General features: G+C 40.5%; 1 protein-coding gene across 1 annotated transcript in view; it reads right to left on the bottom strand.

The window, feature by feature from the left end:
* Positions 1–24,209: 24,209 nt before the first annotated feature.
* Positions 24,210–24,814, bottom strand: part of HAPLN1 (hyaluronan and proteoglycan link protein 1) — a 30,169-nt gene continuing 29,564 nt past the window's right edge. The window contains exon 4 of the mRNA XM_050913433.1: positions 24,210–24,503. Coding sequence (XP_050769390.1) covers positions 24,214–24,503 — 290 coding nt within the window. The 3' untranslated portion in view covers positions 24,210–24,213. The remainder of the gene's footprint in view (positions 24,504–24,814) is intronic.

Here is a 24,814-nt window from a genome sequence, read left to right as displayed (position 1 = left end):
TTTCTTTCTTCTTCACAGGGCATATATTCTTCACAGAGATGTCAATGTTGTGCATACGATACATACCTATCATCTTCTTGCTGTAAGAAGAAACAAGTTCAAACTGAAGTGTATCCAGAATTTAAATTTGTTATGGTACCACTGCAAAGATCAGATGCAGATTAAGTAGGACTGGGAAGAATATTTGCTCCTACACAAATACTGCTACATCAGAGAGAAGGCAATTTTACCACGTTTAATAAGGGCACGTGATTTCAAATAGATTTACAGTGTCTCAGCAAGTGACAAGTGCAAGAACCAAAGTATGAAAGAACAACCTCCTGAGCCGTACCGCTGGCATTAGTACCTGTGCAGGATTATGTGACCAAACATTACAAAGGTTATTGCTAAGTTATGATGTCACTTGAAAGGGCCAGGCAGTAATGTCTTTTGCCTGAGTGCCCTGCAAAAGCGTTTGTCTGTCAAGTAATGTCAGCCTTTTAATCAAATAAATAATTCACGGCTAGTGTTTGATGATACTAGCGCCTGGGAATTGGACACTGTATGGAGTGAAATAAGACTGTCAACGTGAAAGGGCAGCGTTAAGAGTCCAGGATGGATCAATGGAAGCAGAAGCACATTTCCATTTGGTTTACAACTAAGTGATCTTTTTTGGAAGCTCTAATTTTGTAAAGCTATATTTCAGTGATTGCTTTCTTCCAGGACCAATCAAGATTTGGGGTGTTTTGAGTAACCTGCAAATTATCTTTTTTTTAGTTAATTCAGTGACATTTTAAATGGGGTTGATTCATGTAGTCATAAAGCAAAGAAACAACCTCTATACAACCAGTGTTCAAAGGCTATTTTAATGTGACCTTGGAGTTAATGGTCTGTCTAGCTGCTAATGACTCTGCGGGATTTAGCATTTATTCCTCACCTAGATACTGTTTTCAGTCTTCAGCCCAGAAGAGATGGTCCCCAGAAGCAGTACTGAGTGCCAATGGTGCTCCTTCTGCAGGAGCCAGGGGTGAGCATCTTCCCTCGTTGTACGAAAGTTTCCACAAAGCCATTGGCAATGAAAATGCAACGCGATGGCCCTGCGCTCGTGTACCGAAGGCAAATGCCATCCAGATAGGGGTTATTTTCTCTTGTGCTCACAACAAGGATCCGGCCTCAACCCAAGTACGGTCACGGTGTGATGGACCTTTGCTGAGTTCGAGAGAAACAGTCTTTTCATAAGTTGTTGACAGCTGGCCAGTACTCTGACTTGTTTTGCATGTTTATGTTTGTGCCCAGTCAGCTGCATTCATATGGGATCACTTGAGGATCAGGCTGTAACTCTATCACGCAGCAAATGTAACTCTCAATGTGAATAACAGCTTGGTTGTGCTTTGTTTTTTCCATCTTACACTGAAGAAATAAAAGACATCTGGTCTTTTTTTTTTCTTTTTTTTTTTCTTTTTTTTTTCCCCTTTAGATCTAGAATTTTTTAAAAATCCTAAATGTTCTTGTTGGTTTGGTTAACTGTCTGGTTACATGATTGAAACCTGATTTGAGCTTGGATGCAACCCACTATTGACCCATAATAAAAAATTGCTCAATATTAGAAACAAAATAATTATTTTCTCTTCCCTCTTCTCCAGAGTTATGCTTCAAATTTTTTCTTGACTTAGGATTATTCATAATATTTCTAAGACATTTTGTTGTTTGGAAGGCACATTTTTACTTTCCTGTTCTCTTCAAGTCTTCTTTCTGCACATCCCCAGCCCTGCCCCAGACTTTTCCTAAAACCTTGATACTGACATTTTTGTTAGTATGGCAGTAAACTGGCCAAGTTGGAAAAAAATCCTAATTTTAGAAATAGTGCAATATTTTACCCAAATAAAGTGGCATGCAGGCAGCTTAGAGCAAAAATTATCCACAATAGTATCTCCACAGTTTCTTCTGTCAGTGATACAGACCTCTGCAACTTTCGCATGAGTTACTTCTTCTAAAAACATATGTCTCCAGAGTCACTCTGCAAAACAAACGCAATGCTCATATATAACTCAAAGTATTTCTGTGGAAGGTGATGTTTTAGTTTACTTGTTGTTTTTCAGCAGGAAACTAAGCAGTGGAGATCCCCTAGAGACCTGCCTGAAGACCCAAGGATGCTCTAACCTGCGAGCCGTGGTATCTCACACATGGGGAGGAGCAACAGAGCTAAATGTATGTCTGGTTATACCGTATCAGAGATAATTTATAAGGACTACAGCAGTTGTAGCAAGTAACATTAAACATACAAAAAGAACATTGAGCAATTGTTTTCAATGCTTATCTTAGGCCAGTTCTCCATCTCTCCCCCTAAACACCCTTTAAGGTCCATGGAAGTTTTCCAAGTGTGCAGTACGGGGATCCTTTTTGGGAGCCAGTATAGTCCAATACGGAGTGATACAAGAAAGTCAGGCCTTGCTGTGTATGGTTAGGACCAGCCTGGAAAATGGGATCAGAGGAAGGTTTGCTAAATAAATATTCTTCCCTTAATACTGGGACTGCTGTGAGAATTGGCTTTTTGTTGTTTTAACTTGCAAAAGCAATAAAGTCATGAGTCTGTGCTGCATTTCCAGAGTGCAGCATCCTCCGTATCTCCACTCAAAACTTGTCAAATAGTGTCAAAGAGTGGGCAATGTATAGTTATTTGCACATCTTCTGCAAGATGAATGTCTTTAATGCAATCCAAGTCAGCTTTCCATATACTTTTCTTTGACCGAATAATGCAAAAGGTTGGAATAGTGCTAAGGATCAAACCCAACATCTGAACGTGCCAAATGCACCAGTCTTCCAGAGGCAAAGGTTACTTTTGCTAGCTAAAATCCCCTCCAGAGTGAAATTTGTTTATCTAAATGTTGTTTACTGTGAAATGTCTGGAAGCTAATTTTATTAGATTCTTCTTTTTTGGGGGGGGGGGGTAATGTGATTAATACAAGCTCAGTTCCTTTTTCAATCATGGAGTTAGTGGGTGAAACAGGTAAACTTCAGTAGGGTTCAAACAGTAAAGTGCACTTACTTTCTATTTATTCAAAACTGGGCATTAAATAAAATGTACTAATTATTGCACGAGTACATGTAAAAGAAAACCCAAGTAATGAGGAGTATTAGATGTTTCTTATGAAAAAGTGGATGCAGGGGGTGGTAGGGGGAAGATCCTGGCTGTGCTCTGGTGTGCTTCTCTCCCCGACCAGAGTCCCGAGCCTCCACAGACCTGGCATTTGGTCTCTGTGTTGAAAATAGCAGCTGTCACCATTGATTAGGAGAGATCTGCAGAGGCTTTCAGCGCTTTCATTTCCAAGACCTCTTGAGAGTCGCCCTGGAAAACTACAGCTGCCCTGGAAGGAAAAAAGTGTGACCCCCTTGACATAAATTTGACCTCCCCCAGGACATCTCAATAAGGGTATATTTATTCTTAGTCTCCGCTGATTTCTTTGCAGGGCAGCTGCTCACTTGTGCACTGATGCTTGGAGGCAGTGGTCTCACGGGGTTTTGCCTCAGTGGCCTGGGGCCTAGAGCTAGACCCTGCCACCATCACGTAAAGTTACTAGTGCCTTACTCTTTGAGCAGCCCCATTTAAACCAGCAAGCCTCCCCTTGCCAAAAGGAGCCACTCAGTTGTAGCAGAGGTGCATGCTCCTCTGGTGTTTTATCACTTGCTTTCCCCAGACCCCGGTGAGCAGGGGAGGTTTCAGCGTCGTGGCATGACCGTAGCAGAAGCACTACAGACTACAGCTATTTCAAGTCCCATTTAACAGTAAAGGAAGTACAATTTGAAATGCACTGGCAGGTCAAAGGGATGAATGAGCAGACCAGCCGATAAAAGGTAATTCACATTACTGCGCTGCAGTACTGTATTGCAGTGGAGGCGTAGCTGCGGCGGTGTGTGACGGAGGCTTGGCAGCAAAGGGTACCTGCAAGCGCTGTACAAAGTGCCAAACTGTGAGACAAGAATTTGGATAAGACAGTTTCATGACTTCTGTGACCACAGCTGTGAACTCCAGCTGAGACGCAGACAAAACTTGCTGATTTCTTGGCGAGAGACAGTAAGCAGCAGGGCTGTCTCTTCAAAAGATGTCTGGCAGTTTATCTTGAGATGTCCAGTCGATGAGGCTAAGTCAACATTTAGGATGAAGGGGTTAGTGATCTCTCTTTTCTCTCCTCTGCGGGCCCGAAGTCCCATCCCGTCTGATTTATGAGTTCCTGCTGGTTTCCAAATGGCCCCTGATCCTCCCTCTGAAATCTGAGACCCGGAGGACCCTCCTGAAGTTTCTCCTTCACACTCTAGGGAAAAAAATCAATTTCCAAGTTTTCTGATGGATGTTTTGTGCATATCACCCTTCTATGCTATCCCTATATATGTTAGCAGAGGAGAGTGGCTACAGATTATTACATATCAGCTATATTCTACTCTAGTAGGCATCATTGGGGATAACCTATTGTGTTACTCTTCAGTCAGATAATTGGGTTTATGCTTAATCTGTTGTGAGTACTGTGTGACTCCTATAACTGTGTTGTCTCTCTGCCTGATGACAGTCTGGATGAGGCAAGGGAAAATTATTTCCATTTTACGAGACACACACAGAAGATACAGAAATGAGTTGTATAAGATGACATAGGGGTTTTTTGTGCTGAATAAAATGCTTGAAATGAGCCTGTACAGAAACGAAGTATCCTAACCACCTACACTAATCTCTTTTCTGCACCTTAGGAGAGACCTCATTGCAAGAGGGAAGAAGACTTACTGATCGAGTGGCAGGCAGTCACAAAAAATCAATCCAAAGTGAACTGTTCATTGGATGGCTTCCAATGAAATTTATTGCTTGACATCTTCCTGACAGGTTTCTTGAGAGTGTTCAAAGCTTGAGAGAAATTGATGGTGTTTGAAATCTTGCAGCAGGAAGTATTAGTAGTGTGTGTTTTGTTTTGGGGGTTTTTGGTGGTTTTTTTAATAGATTGGTCCTTATTATTTCTTCTGTTATCTTGGTGCTGATTGAAGTACACTGCTGTGACCTAACATGGAAATCTTTGGCTGCTGTGACATAGCTGAGCAATGGCGCTTGATGTTTTTGGCAGGAGGGAAGTGGACGCAGTGGCAGTACTAGAGTATGTGCTGTGTTTGAGACATCCCTCAACTTTCCAATGAGGTCCTTTTCCTGAGTTTTGAAAGCAGTGTTTCAGGTCCTACCATTAGGCAGGACAAAGAAAATATCCTTTCAGTAAAAGCTATGTGATGCTCGGGAACTTTGTGGAAAGCCTTTCTGAATCTCTGTATCTTTCTCTTGGGAGAGGTGAGCTGGCTGGCTCGGACAGGACCTAGAATCACTTCAAATCCATGACCATAAAACACCAGGATCTTGGGACTGTGTGGCTTTTAGAAAGTCTTTGGCCACGTGCCATTAAATCTTGAGGATATTTTTAAGTAAGGAAGGCAGCAACCTTAGTGGAGATTCTGACTCTTTAATGAATTGTGACTCCTAAAGAGTTTAAAGGACTTATCCAAAACCCAGCTTATTGTTGACCATCAAGACAAACTTAGGAAAGGTAATGGGAACTTGATAGCTGGTGTCCCTTGTCCTCTGTGTTGCACATCAGTAACACAGGCCGGACTAGTTGGACACATCCATTTTGGTGCTTGTGAGTATGAAAAAAAGAGTGGGTGAAACCTGAAAGCGTGACTGAAATTAGATTTGGTTAAAACAAATACTACATTCTACTTCGAAGGTCTTGAATTCAGTATTCTTAAGCAAATTTACACAGTGTCTTTGTGGGCCTTGTCAGCAGTGCTGCTAACACAGCATGAAGCAATAACATTTAAAAAAGAGATTCCACCCTTCCCAGGACAGTGGTTGCTTTATCTCCTAAACTCTTGACGCTGTGCTGATCAAGAGGAGAACAATGATTTCTTTACCTTATTTTGTTGTGCAGTGCACTTGATACAAGATAAGCTACCTGCAGGTACTTGTTTTGACAGTATGAGTAATAGGAATTTGCTGAATTTTCAAGGCTGTAAGTTTTCTTTCATAAATGGGTGGTCTTGGCTATCTTTCTTTGACAGGTGTCCAATTCTTGAACGTTGCTGCATTTTTGAAGGTGGTATATCTCAGCAGCTGGCACTTCAGAATTAAGAGCTCTGTGGTTTTTAACCAAAAGATGTGGCAAATGCTGCATTCCTCTGCTTTCCCTCTCATATTCTTTGTCACGATCAGTCTCTGAGACGACTTGCCACTGTCCTTTTTCATTAAATAATCTACTGAGCCAAAACATTATTCAGGCAAATGTAGGTGCCAACGAAAACTGAGTCACACACACAATGCAATGAATCATTTGAGGTTCAGCTGAGACCTTGGTCTTCAGTGCTTACAGCTGACATATATGATTGTCCAGCACAATGACATGTTTCGCTGTGGTTTGTGTTCAAGGGTGCTTACACTCTGTGTCAGAACAATAATATTTAGAGGACTCACACTGTGCTGTATAAGGTAAATCCAAACTAACACAGGTTTTGATGCTGTTTTCTTAACCCAAGTCTGCTGCATGTACTTGGAGCCTCCGCTAGTCTACACTGGAAATATAGCTAGGTTAAAATGCAAGCACGTACTGCCTGCGAGGCTTTGGGGAATCAGAAAGGGGAAGATTCAGCCAGCAGCACAGGCACTGGACCTGGACTTTTTAAGGCCTGAGGATCCAGGCACTCAGGATGGGAGGTAGGAGGCAGGAGGTGCATGCCCAAAGTATGGCAGAGAACCAAATACCGACCAAGACCAGAAACCTGGAAGCACCTGCATCCATTTCTAAAGGAACCAAAATTTGTGGGCTGTACGCATCTGGGCAAGAAAACTCTGATTTACTGTGTTGAATTTGCCTTTAAGGATCTTGTCATTACGCAAACTGCTGACAAGTTATCCTCGACTGTTTACCTTAGGTTTTGTTTTTGTTTTCTGCACTCTGCCTGGAATTAGGAGCAGCCAGCCAGGCAGATGCATGTTAAAAGCGATGCCAAAGCCTGGCTGTCCCATACAGCAAGATGTTGTGCAAGACGTCTGAGTGAGCACTGGGTGGTGGATCCTTAAAGCCAAAGACACAGCACTTGGTGAGGGCATGGCTCAGTTCACAGAGGTGGTGGGATTTGCTTTATTGGTAGGATGCTCCATCACAGCTGATGAGCCCTGCCTTTCTTCAGGACCAGCCCTCTGAGGCATGAGGCTGTGCTGCTTCACAAGGATGTTTATGCACAAAGATATGTCTGTTGTGCAGGAAAATATGTCCTTGAACATCCCCAGAAAAATATTTGTCTCTGCGGTTGCTCCTAATTTCAGGTAAAACTGATTAAATCAGACTTAAGGACAAGTCTGTGACAACGGCCATTGTAAAAAGTAGGTGCTACGGTACATCAGCCATGCTCACTGTGCTATGAAATGCATTCTGCTACCCCCTTTCCTCCTGCCTCTTTTCTTTGGCACAGGCCTAGAGATTGCTCAACCTCCGTGCAGTCTGGAGCACAAACCTCTGCATGAGCACTCTCCAGCACGGTAATGAGAAAGATTGTCTGCAGCCAGGATAGATAAAAATGTGTACACTCTCTTCTCAGCCATTTCAGGACCATACAAGAATCAGGATAACAAATCTGGAGATGCCATCAAACAGATGAGTTTGCAGTAAACATATACTTTCTTAATGAACCAGAGAAGTTATGGGAATCCTTTCTCCCCCTTATGACAAATTCCCAAAATGGGAAGGAGGGGAGCAAGAAATTTTGAGTTTGAAAAGTTCAATTATTCCTGAAAACAGGAATTACTTTTTTTTTTTAAATAAAACATGCTGACACGTGAACCTTCACCCCCATCCCAACCTGGTCTCTTTTTTTCCTTTCAGACTGTGCTAGCTCAGTTTTCTCTGTACAGCAGGACACATGCTGCAGGTAGAAAAGCCATTGCAAAGAAATACCGATTCCCAAATTGCCTGTACTAGGTATGGCAATACGGATTCAGCCTGGGTGAATTAGGCTTTTATATTGGCACTTTTATGACACTAATGGAGTTGTTACATTGTCTGTTCCAATCAGGCCAGTTTTCCCTGTATGTACTCCGTTGCAGACCTTACTTGTCATCGAGGCCCTTTCTTCTGGCCCAGTCCTGACAGATTTCCACTGTATTTTTCCCCTGGTTCTTGTGGATACCTAACTTAGTTGGAAAGCCCCAGCACTGGTCAGAAAGATGTCAGCTGAGAAATGCCTACTGCCTTCATAAACGCCATTAGGACTACAGGCCTTCTTTCAATTCAGAAGGGAAAATCTCCATTATCTTTCATGTAGAATTTGGACTCCACGAAACCATAAAATTCATCTAGTGACTTCCAGTTCTATCCCAATTATTTGTTAAGTGTTATTTGTTAAGAAGTCATCTGGTCTTGATTTCAAGGCTAGGAAATTAATTTAAACTGATGGAGAATTTCCACAAATGACAAATTCCATCAAACTGATGGGTCTCAGTCTGATTAAAACAATACTTTAGAATTTGTTTGGCATAATATTTATTCTTTTGGGGAGTAAGGGAAGAATGAACAGACTCTCTTTTGAAATTTTGCCTTGAAACTATGGTTTTGTACTGCCACATTTTCATTATAATTACTTTTTACATTAGAAGTCGGTCACTAATTCAATATAAACTTAATGTAATGGGAGTTTCAAATATGTTCAAAGTGAGGTTCTTAAATACTGATCTAAACTCATTATGAGCATGAACTGACATAGAGTAATAGTTGTGCGAGTTCAAAAATAAATTAAGCCAATAAATGAAGTGTGGGAATTAAATGACACATCCTGACTCAGTTTTCATTTGTTCTTTTATTCATTAGCCTCAGTGCATATGTCCCTCCCTCTCCCTCTAAGTGCAGAGTGTACGATAGGTCTGGTAGCACACAGAGATCAGAGCAGCGATTGGGACTCTGCTGTCCTTCAAGAAGGTCACAGGATTCTATCATGGCTCTGTCCAACGGACAGTCGGAGTCTGAAAAGACAATGTGTCTCAGCAAATTTACATTTCAGCGACAGATTCCGAACGTTAGTAATTCAAAAGGCATCCTGTGCAATGCAACGATCAGGGTAAAAAGGGTAACAACAAACACAAGGTTTCAAAGTTACCCTGGGAGGTGGCAGAAGTCATTCACCTCTGTGGTGTCATCTGGTAGTCACAATTGTCAGACTTTTCGTCCCAAATTCTCCTTCCATAAATAACAGAAGAGCAAGAAAAACAATTTTGAGTGCACTTTGGAGGGTGTCATAGTGCTGAGCTCTACAGTCACCTTGCTTTGAAGGACTTGTGTTTATCTAGTGAGGACTTCTGGGACCTGAGTCTTTTTGCTGCTTGTCTGGTTGGGTATCAGAGTAAACCCCAGCTGAAGTCAATCCAATGTGATGATGTAAACTTAAAGTAAAAGGAAAAACAGGTTAGGAGTTAAGTATGGAGACAGAAATGTCAGGATCCTGAAATCCCAGGACCTCAAGTAAAAAGTGTGCAGAACTGGCTTCTCATTTCTCCTCCCCTTCCAGAAACGATGCCCTCTCAGCTCTGTGGCCCCTAATGATGAGCTCTCCCTCCTTGTGCTTTTCAGAGAAATCAGAGAGAAACAGGCAATAAGGAATCCCTGCCTGCTGTAGCACGTTACAGAACCAGCCTATTTTATTTTTCTGGTGTGGAAACATCATTAAAAGGTATTTTTCTTGTAATTAACTGGGGCAGTGTTTTACTCATGTCTAGATCTGACTTCCTGAGCAGAAGTCATACTTTTACAGACAGCCGTACATTTAAACTCAGAAAAAAATTAAAGGGGTCAGGGAAAATATTTTCTCCTTTAGCTTCTAAAAAATATAGTATTTTCTGTATTTTTTGATTTTTGGCAAAGTCTGCAGTGGATGCCAGCCAGCACGTAAGTAAAATACAGTCAAAGACTGCCCTTGTCCACATGTGTAAAGTGGACTACCAAAAATGCATCATTTTTTCCAACATTTTTGTTGGGTGGAGCGCGGAAGGTGATTCCCCCTTCACACCCTTACATAAATATTTATACAGAACAGCTTTAGCTTAACCTGAAAGGAAAATTCTGAGAGTGCTTCAGAAAGGCTGTGGTAGGAAATAAAAACTTAAAACAATTTCCATTAAATTGCTGGCTCTGAACATGATGTCGTGGGCTTGGCATACATCGTGGGTTTTGAGTCAAACAAACGGCCTTACAGAAAACCCTGAAGTTTTAGACTGCATCTTCACAAACTGTCTCTGTTACTCATGAACTGCTGGAAAAGGAGAGGAGGAAATGCTTTACTGCCTTGGGAGGGCACATTAAATAAGCTTGCTGTCCTTTCCTACCTCCTCAAAAGCAGAATAGTGAAAGGATACCCTATCTAGGGAGAAAAAAATGCATAGCATCACAGACACAAAGGGGATGTATAAAGGGTCATAGGACAAGCACTTTTTTTAAAAAATAAAGAGGTCTTTTGTAAGTGGATTAAAGGTTTGGATTTGCTTGGTTTGTTACAGCTGAACCAGCTCTGGTAGTGCTCTCCCCTCCTAACCCTAAAAGCCAGGAACAGGTCTTAATTCGGTACTTGGAGAATGGTACTGAGCTGAGTACTGAATTTAGACCTGTCCCTGGTTTTTCCCTTGCTGGGTTAGGTTAAGCCTCATCATTATTGAGTGACCCATTCCCAAGCACCGCAGTTAGAGGCTTCAATGCCTTGTAAAGACAGAGCTGAGACTAGAAAACGATCTCGGCTGGCCTCCCTGCCCTGAATTTACCTTACTTACACTTCATGCTTGTGGACCAGCACCGGTAACGTACCCGCTCTTTGGGCTGTGACATGATGGCACAGGTCAGGTATGTGCCCAGCATCACTGGCCCAGGTTTGTCCATGTGCACTGGATACAGCCCTCCCGCTGCAGGTAACCCTTGAGACCCCCCTTCATCCTCCCTGCTGTGGCCCCCACTCACACTGTCACAAATGCAGAAAGTCAAGAAAAGACCGCTTTTTGCAAGGAAGTGGAGACGGCCCATTCTACCCTTCCAGTTTCATTTATAAAGGATGGCAGCTGATTGCTTGGCCACCTACTTAAAATTGTTTTGTCCCAGCTTGAAACTGAGAACACAAAGCTAATGCATTTTAACCTGAAAGTGAACAGAGACATCCTTTTAAAACAGTAAATTTTGTCTTTGTTGTGCAAGGAAACTGTTGCATTTCTCTGTATTCCCATAATGCATGCAGTACATGTGGGGATACTAGAGATGTCCTCACACTGAGTTACCAGTGGGCCTCCGCTCCTGGTTAAGCATCTGAGAAAGTGATGAGTAAAGGAGTAAAGGCATCTCTTCTCATCCTGTCATCACCATTACAACTGAAGTTGCTATTTTGATGGTGGTCATGTAAGGTGGGCACATGTCACAGAAGAGTTTGGCCAAACAACTTTGTATGCCTAGGCCATCTGCAAATTGGATTTAAATACTATTTTGTATATTTAATATAATGCCAACAATTATAATGCCAAGAATTATAATGCCTCATACAATTAAAGCCAAACTGTAGGAAAAGGTACAAAACCCACAGCTTTATGAGATTAGAGGTGTTTGTTTCTAGCAGTCTGGTCTGTTTCTCTTAGTTGTGCTGGTTTTGGATGAACGGGGAGGATTGGACACCACCAGTCTCTCTCCAAATTCTCCGCTCTTGCTAATCTGTAGGCAAGTACTACTTCGCAGTTATCTTGTTTACTCTTCCTGTAAGGAAACCACAGTTCAGCATTTCTGCTACCCGTCAGGCCTAAATTGCTTTGTGTCATTAGCCGATTAGCTGCTGTTAGTGAGCCTCAAAGCATCTCTCTCTATCTGTGCTCTCTGTAAGCTACTTAAATACTTGGATGTTCATAATATTGTCCCAAAAGGAGGCAACACCTTTTATTTTATTGGAAGGTTTCTGTTCAGCCTGTGAATCTGCACAGCAATTATCCTGAGAAATGAAACAACATCCCTCATCATGGTTCCTGGAAAAAGACTGAAATGTGATGTTATACTGTAAGAGTTGTAAGGAGGCTACGTTTGGTTCAATATAGCTCATTAATATTACTTTTAGAGGACTTAAACCTTGAATACTTCATTTCCTGGCTCAAAAATCAATGATCCATCCAGGACCTGGAGGAGCCTCCAGTAGGAGTGATTGAGGAGAAAAGTCTAAATCTGGGGCTATTGCTGAACAACTGGGCTGTGCAATGCGATCCCTGCGGGCTTGGACATCACGCATCATCAAGCCTTTCTTGTCCCACATGGCTTTGCTGGAGGTGCCAGCCCCCATGTGAACACAAGCGGCGGGTGTGCACAAGGCATGTTGTCTGCTCGCACCCTTATCTGGAGGAGGTGATGGGCACTGGCTATACATCCTTGTTGGCCACATAAGCACGTATTTGCAGAGAAGGGGATGGAGGGGCCGTGGCTACCTGCCTGTGCAATGAGCTGCTGCCCCATTCCCACGACAGCTATGTCTAGCCATAAAAAGCAGTGTCTCTCACGTTCATCCACTGACTTTCTCCAAGCTGGGTGGCCACTTACTCCTATGCATCAGGGCTGAAAGTCTGAGTAATTTGTGCAGGAATACAATTTGGTGGGGCAGAGATACCTCAGAGTCCTTGTCTTTGTGTTACTGAAATGCTGAGTTTGGGTTTTTTCACTTAGTAAGTTAGGTCAGCTTCAGAGAAAGAAACAATGAAATATACATACTGCTTTGCATTTTTAATGCTTATAAATAGGCATTTACCAAATGGGCAAGGAATCTTTAAACAGCAGAACAAACATTATAGCTTTATGACAAATCATTGCAACAAATTTTTACTAAAGAGTTCTTATTAATAAACCATTACTTTGCATTTGGGAAATGTGGTGGATTTATTAATGTGGACTTTTAATCCCTGCCATGATGGAAATATTCAGCAGTGCTGTTCAGATGCTTGATCTCAGAGTTCTCATTCATAAATCTAAGTCACGTTTCCTGGATATAATTTTTAGTCTGCTAAATACAGTTTAGGCAAAGACTTTTATAAAAGTGTTTACGTTTTAGGATATGGCTTAGATGGACTTCTGCTTCAAAGTTTGGCTGAAATGATTGCCTAATTTGTAATGGAAATGAAGTTTAAAAAACTATGCAAGAGTAGATATGAATTGCTAATTGGTCATGGCCTTGTCTTTCCACTGACATGCATAAATTTTGTCCCCAGTGCAGTCACAAGGGAGACTGTTATCATGTGCATGTAAATCACTATTTTGTGGGGTACAAGTTTTTGCAATTTCTTCTGGAATATACCTCTGAGCAGACGCCTTTTCAGCTCATGTGCAGACAGGAGGCTGAGGTGTGTGTGGCTGCACATATAAGAAAGGGGCTGCCCCGCCAGCAGCTGCAAATGAGGGAAGTCCTGTACATATCTTGCATGCAGTGGGTGAAACTTGACAAGTCTAGCTGTATGACCCCGCAATCTCCTTTGTATTCTTGCTTTGCTCTCTTGCTTTCCCTTGTCCTTTTAGTGTTGAGCAACAGTCCTTCCGACTTCGCTCCCTTTTTCCTGATAGGGCATTTTTAGGAAAAAAACCCGAAAAATTAAGTTACATCATAACACCAAATCAGGTGATAGAGAGATTTTAAAGCGGGTATCTTGTGTTGCAGGACAGATTGGCTGAGTGCCTTGAGCTATTTAATTTACATATTAATTTACTTATTTTTGAGTGGCTTGCAAATGTGGTTTGCTTGGTTTCCTGTAGTTTGGATTAGGTCTCACTTCTTCTCAGCAGCTCCCAGGTTAGGCAGTTGCCTGTTCAAGGTGCTGCCTCTTCAGAAGCATGCTGTTGAGCAGCTCCTCTTCTAGGCGTTGGGAGCGGGGTAAGGGACAGCCTAACTCAGTGCCGAGGAGCTCAACTGAGGCCAGCATGCCTCCAAGGTACACACCAAAGCTCAGCGTTGCAATGTCCAGTTTGACTCTGAATTTAGCCCCAGCATGCTCTCACAGAGGCAGGGTGATGATGTGGGCTGCAGTGTCATACTGACACGGCGTAAACTGGTGGAAGGGGGTTACAGAGACATGTATGCTCAGTTTGCATATTGCAATACATTTTGCAATGCAAGCACTGACTCTTCCATGGGTTGCTGGCTGTCTTAACGGCCAATAATACTTATTTTCATGTTCGAGCAACAAGAGGTGAGCAGATGACCCCAGGCGATGTGAATCCTGCCACAGTGATCTGTGTTAGTCGGCTATTTCATCTGAATTTATGTAGTGCATTGATGTGATGTATTAACCCATCAGGATTTGCTGCAAAGCCTTAAGTTATGGCTATGCCTTTATATTAAAGTACACTGAGAGACAGGCCTGTGTTCATAAAGGATTAAATTTAAGCAGCTCTAGTGGAGCAGTTTGTGGTAAAACCCATGCAGGTGTTGCACATCTACTGCTGGACAGGTCTGGAAATACCATCAGGTTGGCTAGACTGAGTGGCTTGATGGCTCTCTCTCAGACAAGGTTTTTTGTAAATTAGTCTCCAGTGGTCATCAGGCTTTGAAAAAGTTTAGTGTGGAGAAATACTGCACCCTTACCACTCACTGCAACTCCTCTTGCTTTAGTTGTATTTTCAGCAAAACCAGTGATTCATCTATCTGTATCCAAAGCAAATGCATAGGTTTATATTGGATATTTTATCTTATTTTTTTGGTGATGAAGCTGTCTAAGAGCCCTTCTTTTCAGCATTTGATAGCTGATGTGTTTCTTGCTCTGTTGATGCAGTTACTGTAAGGTGGGTCTGAGGGACTGAGTTTCCCAATTAGCGGGAGTTTTGGTGTATCTGTTCCCATGCTGGGTACTTACCCGCCTGGGGCAGCAGAACTTATGTGGAAGTGTCCTGATCCCCATGTGACTTTCCATCCCCAGTTTCTCAGCTGTTAGTTTAACATTGTACGGGATAATTAATTTTTTTGAGGCCTAACAGCGTTTTAGAAGTGAAGACAATCCAAATACAAATTTGCATTATAATTACATTGATCCCCTATGTTTCTGAAATTAGTGCTATTATACATGTTACTGAAAAATCTGCTAGTTTGTGAGAAATAAAAAATTCCCTCTAAAAAGCCTGACTGAATTCCATGTACAGTTAACCTAGCATGACTGATTACTGCATTGCTACTGCAGCTTACATGTACCTGAGAAAAGCCTTTTTAAAGAATATATCATATAATTGGCTGAAAATGGTCAAGTTCATTCATATTGTGGATCAGTGGGGAAACTTCAGTGTTGAAAAATGCATTGGAAAAATGAACACCTATTTAAGTAATGATGTTAATTGTGATTGAGAACTATCATAAAGAAACAGTGTTCTTCTTTTGCAGGATGCTTCTTTTTTTAGGGTTTATGTACAAATTATTTTCCTTTTGCCAGAGAAGATCAAGACTTATATGCTATCTTTAGAAATTTTTAAACATAGATACAATTTTTCTGGAAGTATTCAGCTGTGAAGGTCATGTTTTAAAAATTGGAAAGATGGGCTTTCCTGGTGCAATCCTTGATGCATTACTTTTGTGATAATTATCTTTGAGATAATTTGATGTTTGGAAAAGCTGTGGAAACTGAAAACCTTTGCACAGCTCTGTCTTTTCTAGCTGATGCCATTCTTGTGCATTAGGGTGTCACCTCTTGGTGTAATAAAGGTAAACACGTTACTATAGAGCGAAGACGCAGAGAAATGAAAAGAATAGTTAAAAATATCCCGAATGTTAGTTTTGTGCTGAGTACTGTATTTTTCAGAACTAAATATCCCAAGAAACTCCCTTGAGACAAGCTGATACAGTAAAGCTCAGCTATATTTGATTGCAGTCAGTAACAGCATAAAATCTTATTTTAGCTGGCTTTCCACACAAGCAACACTCAGTGCATGCTAATAATGCTGTGCTGCATTGATAACTAAACAAAGAAATTTATTGTTAGTTTTCTATAATGAATGGACAGAAATGAGATTACCTGGATCTTTTGGAGCTGATTAGGATATAGCAACTTGATGAAAACAGTGTGATTGCAGTTTAGTACTGTCAGGTTGATGAGTACACAGTCTGATGAGCCTGAAAGCTACTCTCAAACCTTATTTTTGTATTGTCATTTTGAGAGGCTGTGCACAAACAGTTTTGAAACATATTTTTGAAACTGCCTAGCTCTGAGTATGTGTTTGGAAGCCATTTGGTTTGATGTCCACCTTGGGAGAGGTTAGGCAAAGCAGGCTGTGTCCTTTGTTCATGTCTATGTACTTTGAGGTACACCCAATGTCCAAGACTGACCCCAACACTGCCACCATATTTCAACCCCGATACATCCCTACAAGAGAGCTTGCAAAAGGGAGAGTGGGCTTTGGAGGACAGACTTGTGATTGCCCTCCAAACTGCCTGCACTGGAGTAGCTGGTTCACCAGTTTTCACCATCTGATACTTCAGCACTGACCGCTGCCAGCCACTCCTTCCACTCCATCCCTTTTACTGGGCATGAAAGACTCAGAGCAGAAGGGAGGATCCAGTATGTGTCCCCAGCCGGGCACACCACTCAAACACAGCAATGCATATTAAGTTTGTTCTTTTTACGAAATTTAGAAAAGAAAATATTTTTAATTTCTGTATGCAAAGCACTTGTGGGTATAAAGATACACGCAAAGCCAAAACCCTCCATAAGCCTCACTGGATACGGTGGCGGCCTCACTGACTCCACCAGGAGTTGGAGGAGATCTGTATTACAGGTACACGTGTCCTGTATCCAATACTCCTGGTGGCTGAGACCTAACCCTGTTATGAAATACTGTTGGGCCGTTATCCCTGTGGCCACATGCTTGTAAACAGCACTCCAAGTTGTCCATCTGTGCTATGTCTGCACTGCCAAGTAATTCAGTGCAACAGGAGTGGTTCAGTAGGTTGGAGCAGTTAGGGCTGAGTTTCACATCTGCACAGTGTGAGTTATAGGGCTTTTTTAATCAGGCTCGATTTTAGTTCAGGCCCTGAAACAAAAATCCACACTATAGGCGTGGTTTGAAGATGTCTGAAGGATCGAGGATTGGTTCAGACCCCCATATCCCCCTTACAGCTGGGATGCATTTGATGTCCACCTCAGCTTGAGCTTCCCATTTAGCTTCCTCCAAAGGGAACCTAGTTCATGCACACCAAAATTACCCTCTAAAACAAGCCAGAGGGCAAGAAGTGGAGATGATCAGAAGATACACTTCAAAACCACATAGCTGCCTTCAATTAATTGCACTGGTTTTTTTTAACATACATACAGCCATATGTAGCTGTAACCTTAGCGCGTGTGCACAGCATTTAAACTGTCATCTAACTAAAGAAATAATTGTTATTTTTGTTATATTCACAAATTTAGAAACACTTAGCTAGCAAATGTTTCAGTTCAAGGAAGGGCTAAGCAGGGTCAATGAGCAGTTTAAGTATTTCTTCCACTAGAGACCATTAACAACATAAATATGAAAGTCAACATGATAGAAATTGCCTGAGCATCTGAGACACCCTGGTGTGCAAGTGAGTGTCCCTATCTCTGATGTTCACTAACAAAACCTTAGTAAATGGGCTTATTGGGGCATTACACAGGAGATGCTCTCCGAATCTCCAAGGAATCAGAGCGAATTCAGAGCTCCTGCCAGCTGTGCTGTTTGCACCTTCACCCTTCCCACAGTGCAAGCACCCTGTTGTGTTATCCGATGGGTATTCCCCATCCCTGCTCTCCTTCCTGGGGCAGGAGCGAGGTGCAGGACGGAGAGCAAAGTGGCATGAAGGAGATCGGCACGGGGCTACGCTGGAGCTGTGAGGACCTGGATCTGCTGGCAAACCTTTAACAGAAGGAAGCAATGTCACTCTCTTGAGACCAGGAACTGTGAAATTACCTGTTACTACTATTCCTTTGTTTTTCATATTTCAGTATCATTATTAAGATATTACTGTCATCCACTGTTCTTAGTTTGTTGGCTTCTTCCTGTCATCCTTTTCCTCTGCTTTTTGTGTACCTTTTTGGGGGGGGTGGTTTTCTTATTAATTTTATTTTAATTGCTGGTCAAAATAAAAAACTCCAAATCAGGAGCGCTAACAAAGAACTAAAACCTCCAAAAAATCATCCTTGAAAGTCAAGAAAAAGAATAGTCACTGATGGCTCATGTTTGGTAAGACAGAATATAAATTCATTTTATGCTGGGATTTTGAATTTGCCATTGTAAGAAGCAGCCACTGATTCAAAAGCCAGTTCTGCTGAAATGAAGACTTCTTAATTTGTCTGTCTTGTGTTTGAGCTGGAACTTCAAAATTTTGAAATCTGATCTTTTTCTACATAAAAGAAAACCAGAAGCTTAGTTTTCTTCTAGCTATTAAAGAAATCAGGATGAAATTAAGTAGAAAGCAAATGGCTTCATGCATATAAGTACAGCGAACAACAGCGTAGGAAGTAAGGAGCTGAAATGCCTTACAATATATCTTTTTAATAAAGGATAAAACACAAACTGTTCTTATTCAGCTAGTATAAAGGCATACCATTTTGGTTTTGTTTGCTGGCCTTTTAAAAAAAATGAATCCATTAAATACCCACTGGACACATCGGAAAATATGCTAGTGCATAATTCATTAGCTGAGTCCCACGTTAGGGCTGTTATTAGTCAAACAATTGCTTGCCTCTGGCACAATATTGAAGAAATAGATGGACTTTACATTTTACCCTGTTGTGGCTTTATGGGTTGAGACATTCTCAGACAAAAAGGGGAAAATATTAGACTCAAAGGACTGCTAATGAGAATTTCCTACTTCCAATTTGAGGCTTGATGAAGAAAAAGAAGAAATCTCTTCCAAACTCTTGGTCTGTTATTAATCTGTTGGGGTTTTTTTAATTGTATATTTAAACTTGTGGCTTAGTACTTATTGGGCAAAATATAACAAAAGCAAACTCAGCATGAAAGATCAGGAGCTGAAGTATTGCTTTCTGTCGTCTTTCCTTTTTCTTCCTAAAGAATCGTTCAGGTCACCCCTGTTTTAAAGGGACCATCCCTATTCATGGCATGGGAAGAGGAGTAATTATTTTCCACTAGCAATTATTAATTATTTTTCAGTAGTAATTATTTTTCATCAGTTCACCTTGCCTTTCTCTTAAAATTAAGACTATTTGTTAATTTTGTATTTTTGATTGGAAACCCAGAGAAATCTTGTCTCTCTTTATACAGTAAATTACCTGGCACTGGAATTTTACTGCTCTGCAACATGTTTGTTCAACTTCTGTAACCACTTCTGAAAAAGGGAGAAAATGGCTAACAAATGAGTAAGATTCAGCTTCTTAAAACCTTCAAGAGCAACTAGCTGTTGTTGTTGCACAGAAAGCTGCAGGTATCCTTTGTGAGTAAATGAGAGTAGCTAAATAAAATGGCAGCCTACTACTTCATTTACTAAGTCTTTAGGTGAAAATCTAGACATTTCTGGTTTTGTGGTAGTTCCGTCAAGTCTTAAATCCAGTCACTTCCAAACATGAAGACAGTGTCTCTATTTTGAATAGTGAGATGTCATTCAATGGAAGCTGCTACTATTAATGAAAATCCTAATTGTTGAGGCACTGTTTCTACCAAAGGCAGTTTTAATTTTATGCTTAATATTTTAAAGTGAAAATGTTACTAGTTTTAAAATTATTTTAGCTAAATTGTTAGAAAATAAAGTATGTTCATCTCAATCACGTATTAATGGTAATACAGATTTCCTTTATGCTGAGTGACAAGTTTTCCTAAGCTCTTTTTCATCTATTTTAAAACATGGCTGATATACTGATAGCTTCTGGAAGACTAGTATTTCTCAGTGAAGTAGTGCAGTGTAGGTAACTTTCAGGGTTAACTCTCCAGCACAGATCAATAAAAGAATGCAGAAATAGTGTGATTACAGAAGCTGAAAAGCTGGCCCAGTGCTCTGAATAACTAATTCTTTGCTTGACACTGGAAATCTTTCTTGTTGTACATTACAAAGAGTGATTTTTGTTGGTTTTTAATTTCTAAGGCCACAGATTTCCATAAATTTTCCCATGCAGAAAACACTGTTCTACATCCAATGTCTAGTGATGCATCTGCAGTGTAACACCAATCATATAAAAAAAAAAAAAGCCTTCCTTATTTATGCATTATTTTATTTTAGAAGATGGCAGAGAACACAAAGATGAAATTGGTACTTGCATTTCTACTTTCAAAATGCTTCAAAGAAGCATAAAACAAAGGCTTTGGAATACAGTTTTCTTTATTTTCATCGTAAATCATATTCACAGAGTAGTCTTCTTTTTTTTCCCCCCTTAGTCTTGTAATCACTTTGTTTACTATGGCAAAGTAAGTATTTTCATACTTTGATCTATCCCTTTCCTTTTTGTGTTTTCTGGGACAAAAGTAGAAGAATGGCCAGTCAATAAGGAGAAATCATCATATTGAAAAGAACAACATGATTTAATTGTTGTCAATTAATGGGCATTAAAATTCAGATACATTGTGAAATACAAGATAATGACAGAGAACAGGAATTGATTCTAATGATAGAATATTCTCTCATGAACAGAAAATAGCACAGACTTTTTATCCAGTTCTTAAGCTGCTTTTTAAAGTTTTTATCCAAGCACCTATCTAGCTTAGTTGAAAATCAGAAAACATCCTGACATTTGACATTATAAAAGGAAATGGAGCCAGTAGCTGTAAAAATAAATATAATTCGTGTCTTTTTGTCAATTTGTGCCCACTTCGCATGTAATCATACACTTTTTATGGTTTTTATACCTGCTTCCATTAGAACTAATTATTTTTTTCATACAAACGTATTTTCATCAAACTATCCAATTAACTGTATGTTATAATAATACATAATGTTGTATATCAATACACAGATCTAAATCTAGCGTGATCCCAAATTAGACTACTGAGCTCTTCGTAAGTAACACGACGAATGCAAATTCATATACTGTGACTCCATTACATGAACATATGATTCCTAGCAAGCAATATCTTCAATGCGAACTTACAGGCATAACTGAACGATAAATTTGGCCATCTGTGATCGTATGCCAGCTCAGCATCTCTCTGGAGACCTAATTCCTTGTTGCCCTGTGGCCTCTGTGTGCTGCCAAGCTGGGAGCTCAGGGGCTTTCCCCAGAGCTGAGGGATCACCTGGGTGGTGCAGAGCCTGCTCAGCCACCGGCCCGGGGTATGGGTGATGCACAAAGCAGGGGTGGGTTGGGGGGATGCTACGCCTGGGCTGTCACAGCGGCAGCCCGGAGATACGGACACAGAAGGCATAAGCTAGCACAAGCCTGAGATTGCTGTGATTTAGGACCTGACCAGCCATCTCCAGAGCGTTGCAAAGTTGGTGAAAGGCTGAATTCACCTTCCCCGCAGTGCCTTTGGTCTAGCAGTGAGGGCACTTTAGCCAGCCCCATGAGTGGGTTGGATGTGTACATTTTTTATGCAGGCAAAATATAATCCCCAGTCCTGCAAAAAAGATGTGTCTGGGTGAAACCCTGTGAAAGGTTTCCCTGGAGAGGTAAAAAAAAAAATAAATTCATGAGGGTCTCTTCACCTCTGTGCAATAGGAAAATCATGCAGCCTCCTCCAGATCTAGCAGATCTTTGCGGAGGATAGAGCCAGCTGCATAAAAGGCTTCCCTCTTTTCAGCAACTCTGGATCTAGCTGGGATAACAACTGGGATATTCCCTATAGCTTTCCCCATCCCACAACCTCCCTGTCCAAGCTTCAGGAAAGACTATGAAATAGTCTGCATCTTTTTTCCATGTTTCTGAAGGTTGGACGGGGGAACAACATGTATTCCTCCTGGTCATGGTCCAGTCTTGCATATCCTATTCCTTATCCTGGATATTTTCCATTTTTCTTTCCATTTCCATTTTTTCTCCAAAGGGTTCAGAAAAGGTTCTGAACGGCCTGAGAAAATGTGTGAAATGGACACTGACTTAAAAAATGGTTGTTCGGAAAAAGATTACATGGGTTTGGGGGCTTGACCTGTAATAAGTCTCTATTGATAGCTAAGTGATAGAATTTCAAGAAAATCCAATTCCTAGTGGATTAAAAAAAGGAGGGAGTTTGGCACCGAGATTGCTCCATCTGTATAGTATGAGCAAATATCCACAGTGGATGCAAATATCCTCAGAAGGATGGAAATTTGCCTCTGAGCTTGATGGGAATGAACTCCAATAAAATACCTCTTACACTATGGTATCTTTCCACTATAATCCTACAATATATTGTTCCTGGTTTGTTCACAGAGTTTTAAAACAGGACCACAACCACTCCAGGAAAGAGATTTATTTACTCATGTCCATGGAAAATAATTAAACCAAACCATTCATGAAAGCATACCAGTTGTGTCCTACTTGGATAAATACCACTATATCTCACTTAGATATGGAAACAATGGGAAGGTATAAAACTTTGTGTAATACAAATATTGGTCCTCTGAAATCTTCATAGTCCGCAAGTGTAGAGTAGGAAAAAGAGTTCTGCATTTTTAAGTGGTAGAACCAATACTGGATAGAGAACGTCAGAACTGCCTAAGAGATTACTCAAGACCAAGATATTTTTAATCAGTGGCCTCTTCGTTTTTTGGATATCCAGCTTGAGACACCATAAGTGGAGTAAATTTTCAGAAAGCCTTGAGCACCCACTCTCTGAAAAACTGGTTGCATTAAGGTATCTGAAGATGAGCACCAAGAATTGCTGCATCCAAAATAAGTTTGCATCAGAAATCCAAATTCCCTCAAATTGGTATTTAGGGAGGACCTAGTGCTTTAGGCAGCTCCGAAAATCCTAGGCACCATGCACAGTGCATGTTTATGTCTGACACCGGCAGATATAGGTAAACATCTTCCACCTAGACCACTGCAGATTTAGTGAAAAGAAGTATTTCAATAGTCTTTTTCTGTTAACTCTAAGGAGGATTAACTAAATAATTCAGGGCTAGCGATACTATTTTTTCATTGATAGTTTAAAAAACAGATGTACTTTCTAGATACAAATAAGATGTAAGGAAATAAAGTGTTTTTTTCTCTTCTGAACCTTAATAGCTGGTTTCAGATTTTATTCAATAATCTTGTTCTAAGACTTCATAATTTTAATGTTTTTTTTCCTAATTTTTATTTCTTGTGATGTGTAAATAGGTAAGAAATATTAAATATTGTAATGTTCTTTCATTAAGACAATAACATTTCAAAGGCTAATGTAAAATCAAGCTGCTAAAGTTTACAATTTCTCTGTCCAGCAGTTCATTTATACGACTGCCCTGAGTAGATGCTATATGCTGCTTAGCAAACGGCCTTTAAGAGTTTAAAAATAACTCAGTAAAGCTACTCAAAGGTAATACAACACTTCTCAGGCATCTTTAATTGGAGTTAAGAAGAAAACAGTGTTTTCTCATTAGTTAATTATTCACTCCCTCATCAATGATTTATACACAACAAAAACATAATTGAAATGTTCAGGAAAACTAATTGTGCTTGTTCCTATGCATTGGACCATGAGCTTATTTTTCAGAAAGGCAAGATCTGAAATGGTAAAACTAGTCCTATTTTTGTGGACTGTTTTAGCTGCTTTTATTAAACTCTGTGTTGTTCCCATGTGAAACCAGTGAAAACAGTTATTTTCTAACCTACTTTGTGAGGTTTTTTTGCAAAACCTCACTGATCCCCTTTAACAAAAAAATTATCTTATTTCAAAATTCCTGATATAATCAATTTGCAGTGTTTCTCAAACTGGTACAAATATGTAAAATCTGTGCTTTTAAAAGCTTCTGCTTTGAGTAGCCTTACATTCCATAATTCTGCCCTAGCAATTGTCAAGCTCTATTGCATACCCCATTCATGAAAAGTATATTTTGTTGGGATGACGTAGCTTAAAGAATTTGGCTCTAAAACTTCCTTACCTAGAGCTTCCATTAAATTATATTAATTTAAAATATCTATGGAATGATACTTTTACAAAAATATTAAAACAAAACAAAAAAAACAAATTAATAGGTTGGGTTTATGAAAATTACTCTTTACAGTAAGTAAAAAAGGTTTATCACAGTTTTGGTAACTTGCATGAGTTCATATCAAAAAGAAATCTTTCACATGTTCTTAATGAATTTAAAACTTTTGTGCTCTAGGTATTTTCAGTTGTACGCTCTGAAACAGTAGACACCATACAGCTTGTGCTTTTTATCAGGGAAGCCTACAAAGCGAACCGCTGCTTCGTTAGGACTGCAGCGTTTCCTTGGCCTGGAGATTGGGTAGCGGACGCTGCCGTCAGCCAGCCAGCCGGCGTCGCAGCGGTCATAGCCCAGGAGCTTCCAGGCGGCAAATATCTGGCCAACTTTAGCGATCTGAGCTCCATCCTTCAAGCACGCCTGAACGGCTTCATCGTAGGTCAGCTTGGTCGGGTGAATTAGGTAGTAAAAACGACCTAGTAAGAGAAAGAAGGAAAAAGGGTCATTAGCGACGTGATTAAGATGATGTGATAACATAATGGCCACTTTTGAGGAGAAATGGAGATGTTCCACTGCAGAATCATATCAAACAGTGGTTGACTTCGGACTGTGCAATTTGGACATTGCGCTACTAAAAATGCCTTAATTTTTTGTATGGCGAGTTGATAAATATCAGGAGTAAAAAAAAAAAAAAGCCAGGTAGCGAAAACAGAGTATTTGAACAAAAAAAGTAGTGTTATGTTTATTTCTGCTAACTTAGCATGGTATGGCATCCCCACCCTCACTT

The sequence above is a fragment of the Gymnogyps californianus genome, chromosome Z, assembly GCF_018139145.2.
Source record: "Gymnogyps californianus isolate 813 chromosome Z, ASM1813914v2, whole genome shotgun sequence".
In the NCBI taxonomy this organism is placed as follows: domain Eukaryota; kingdom Metazoa; phylum Chordata; class Aves; order Accipitriformes; family Cathartidae; genus Gymnogyps; species Gymnogyps californianus.
The sequence above is the reverse complement of the archived record's forward strand: the minus strand, read 5'-3'. Positions and strand labels throughout refer to the sequence as shown.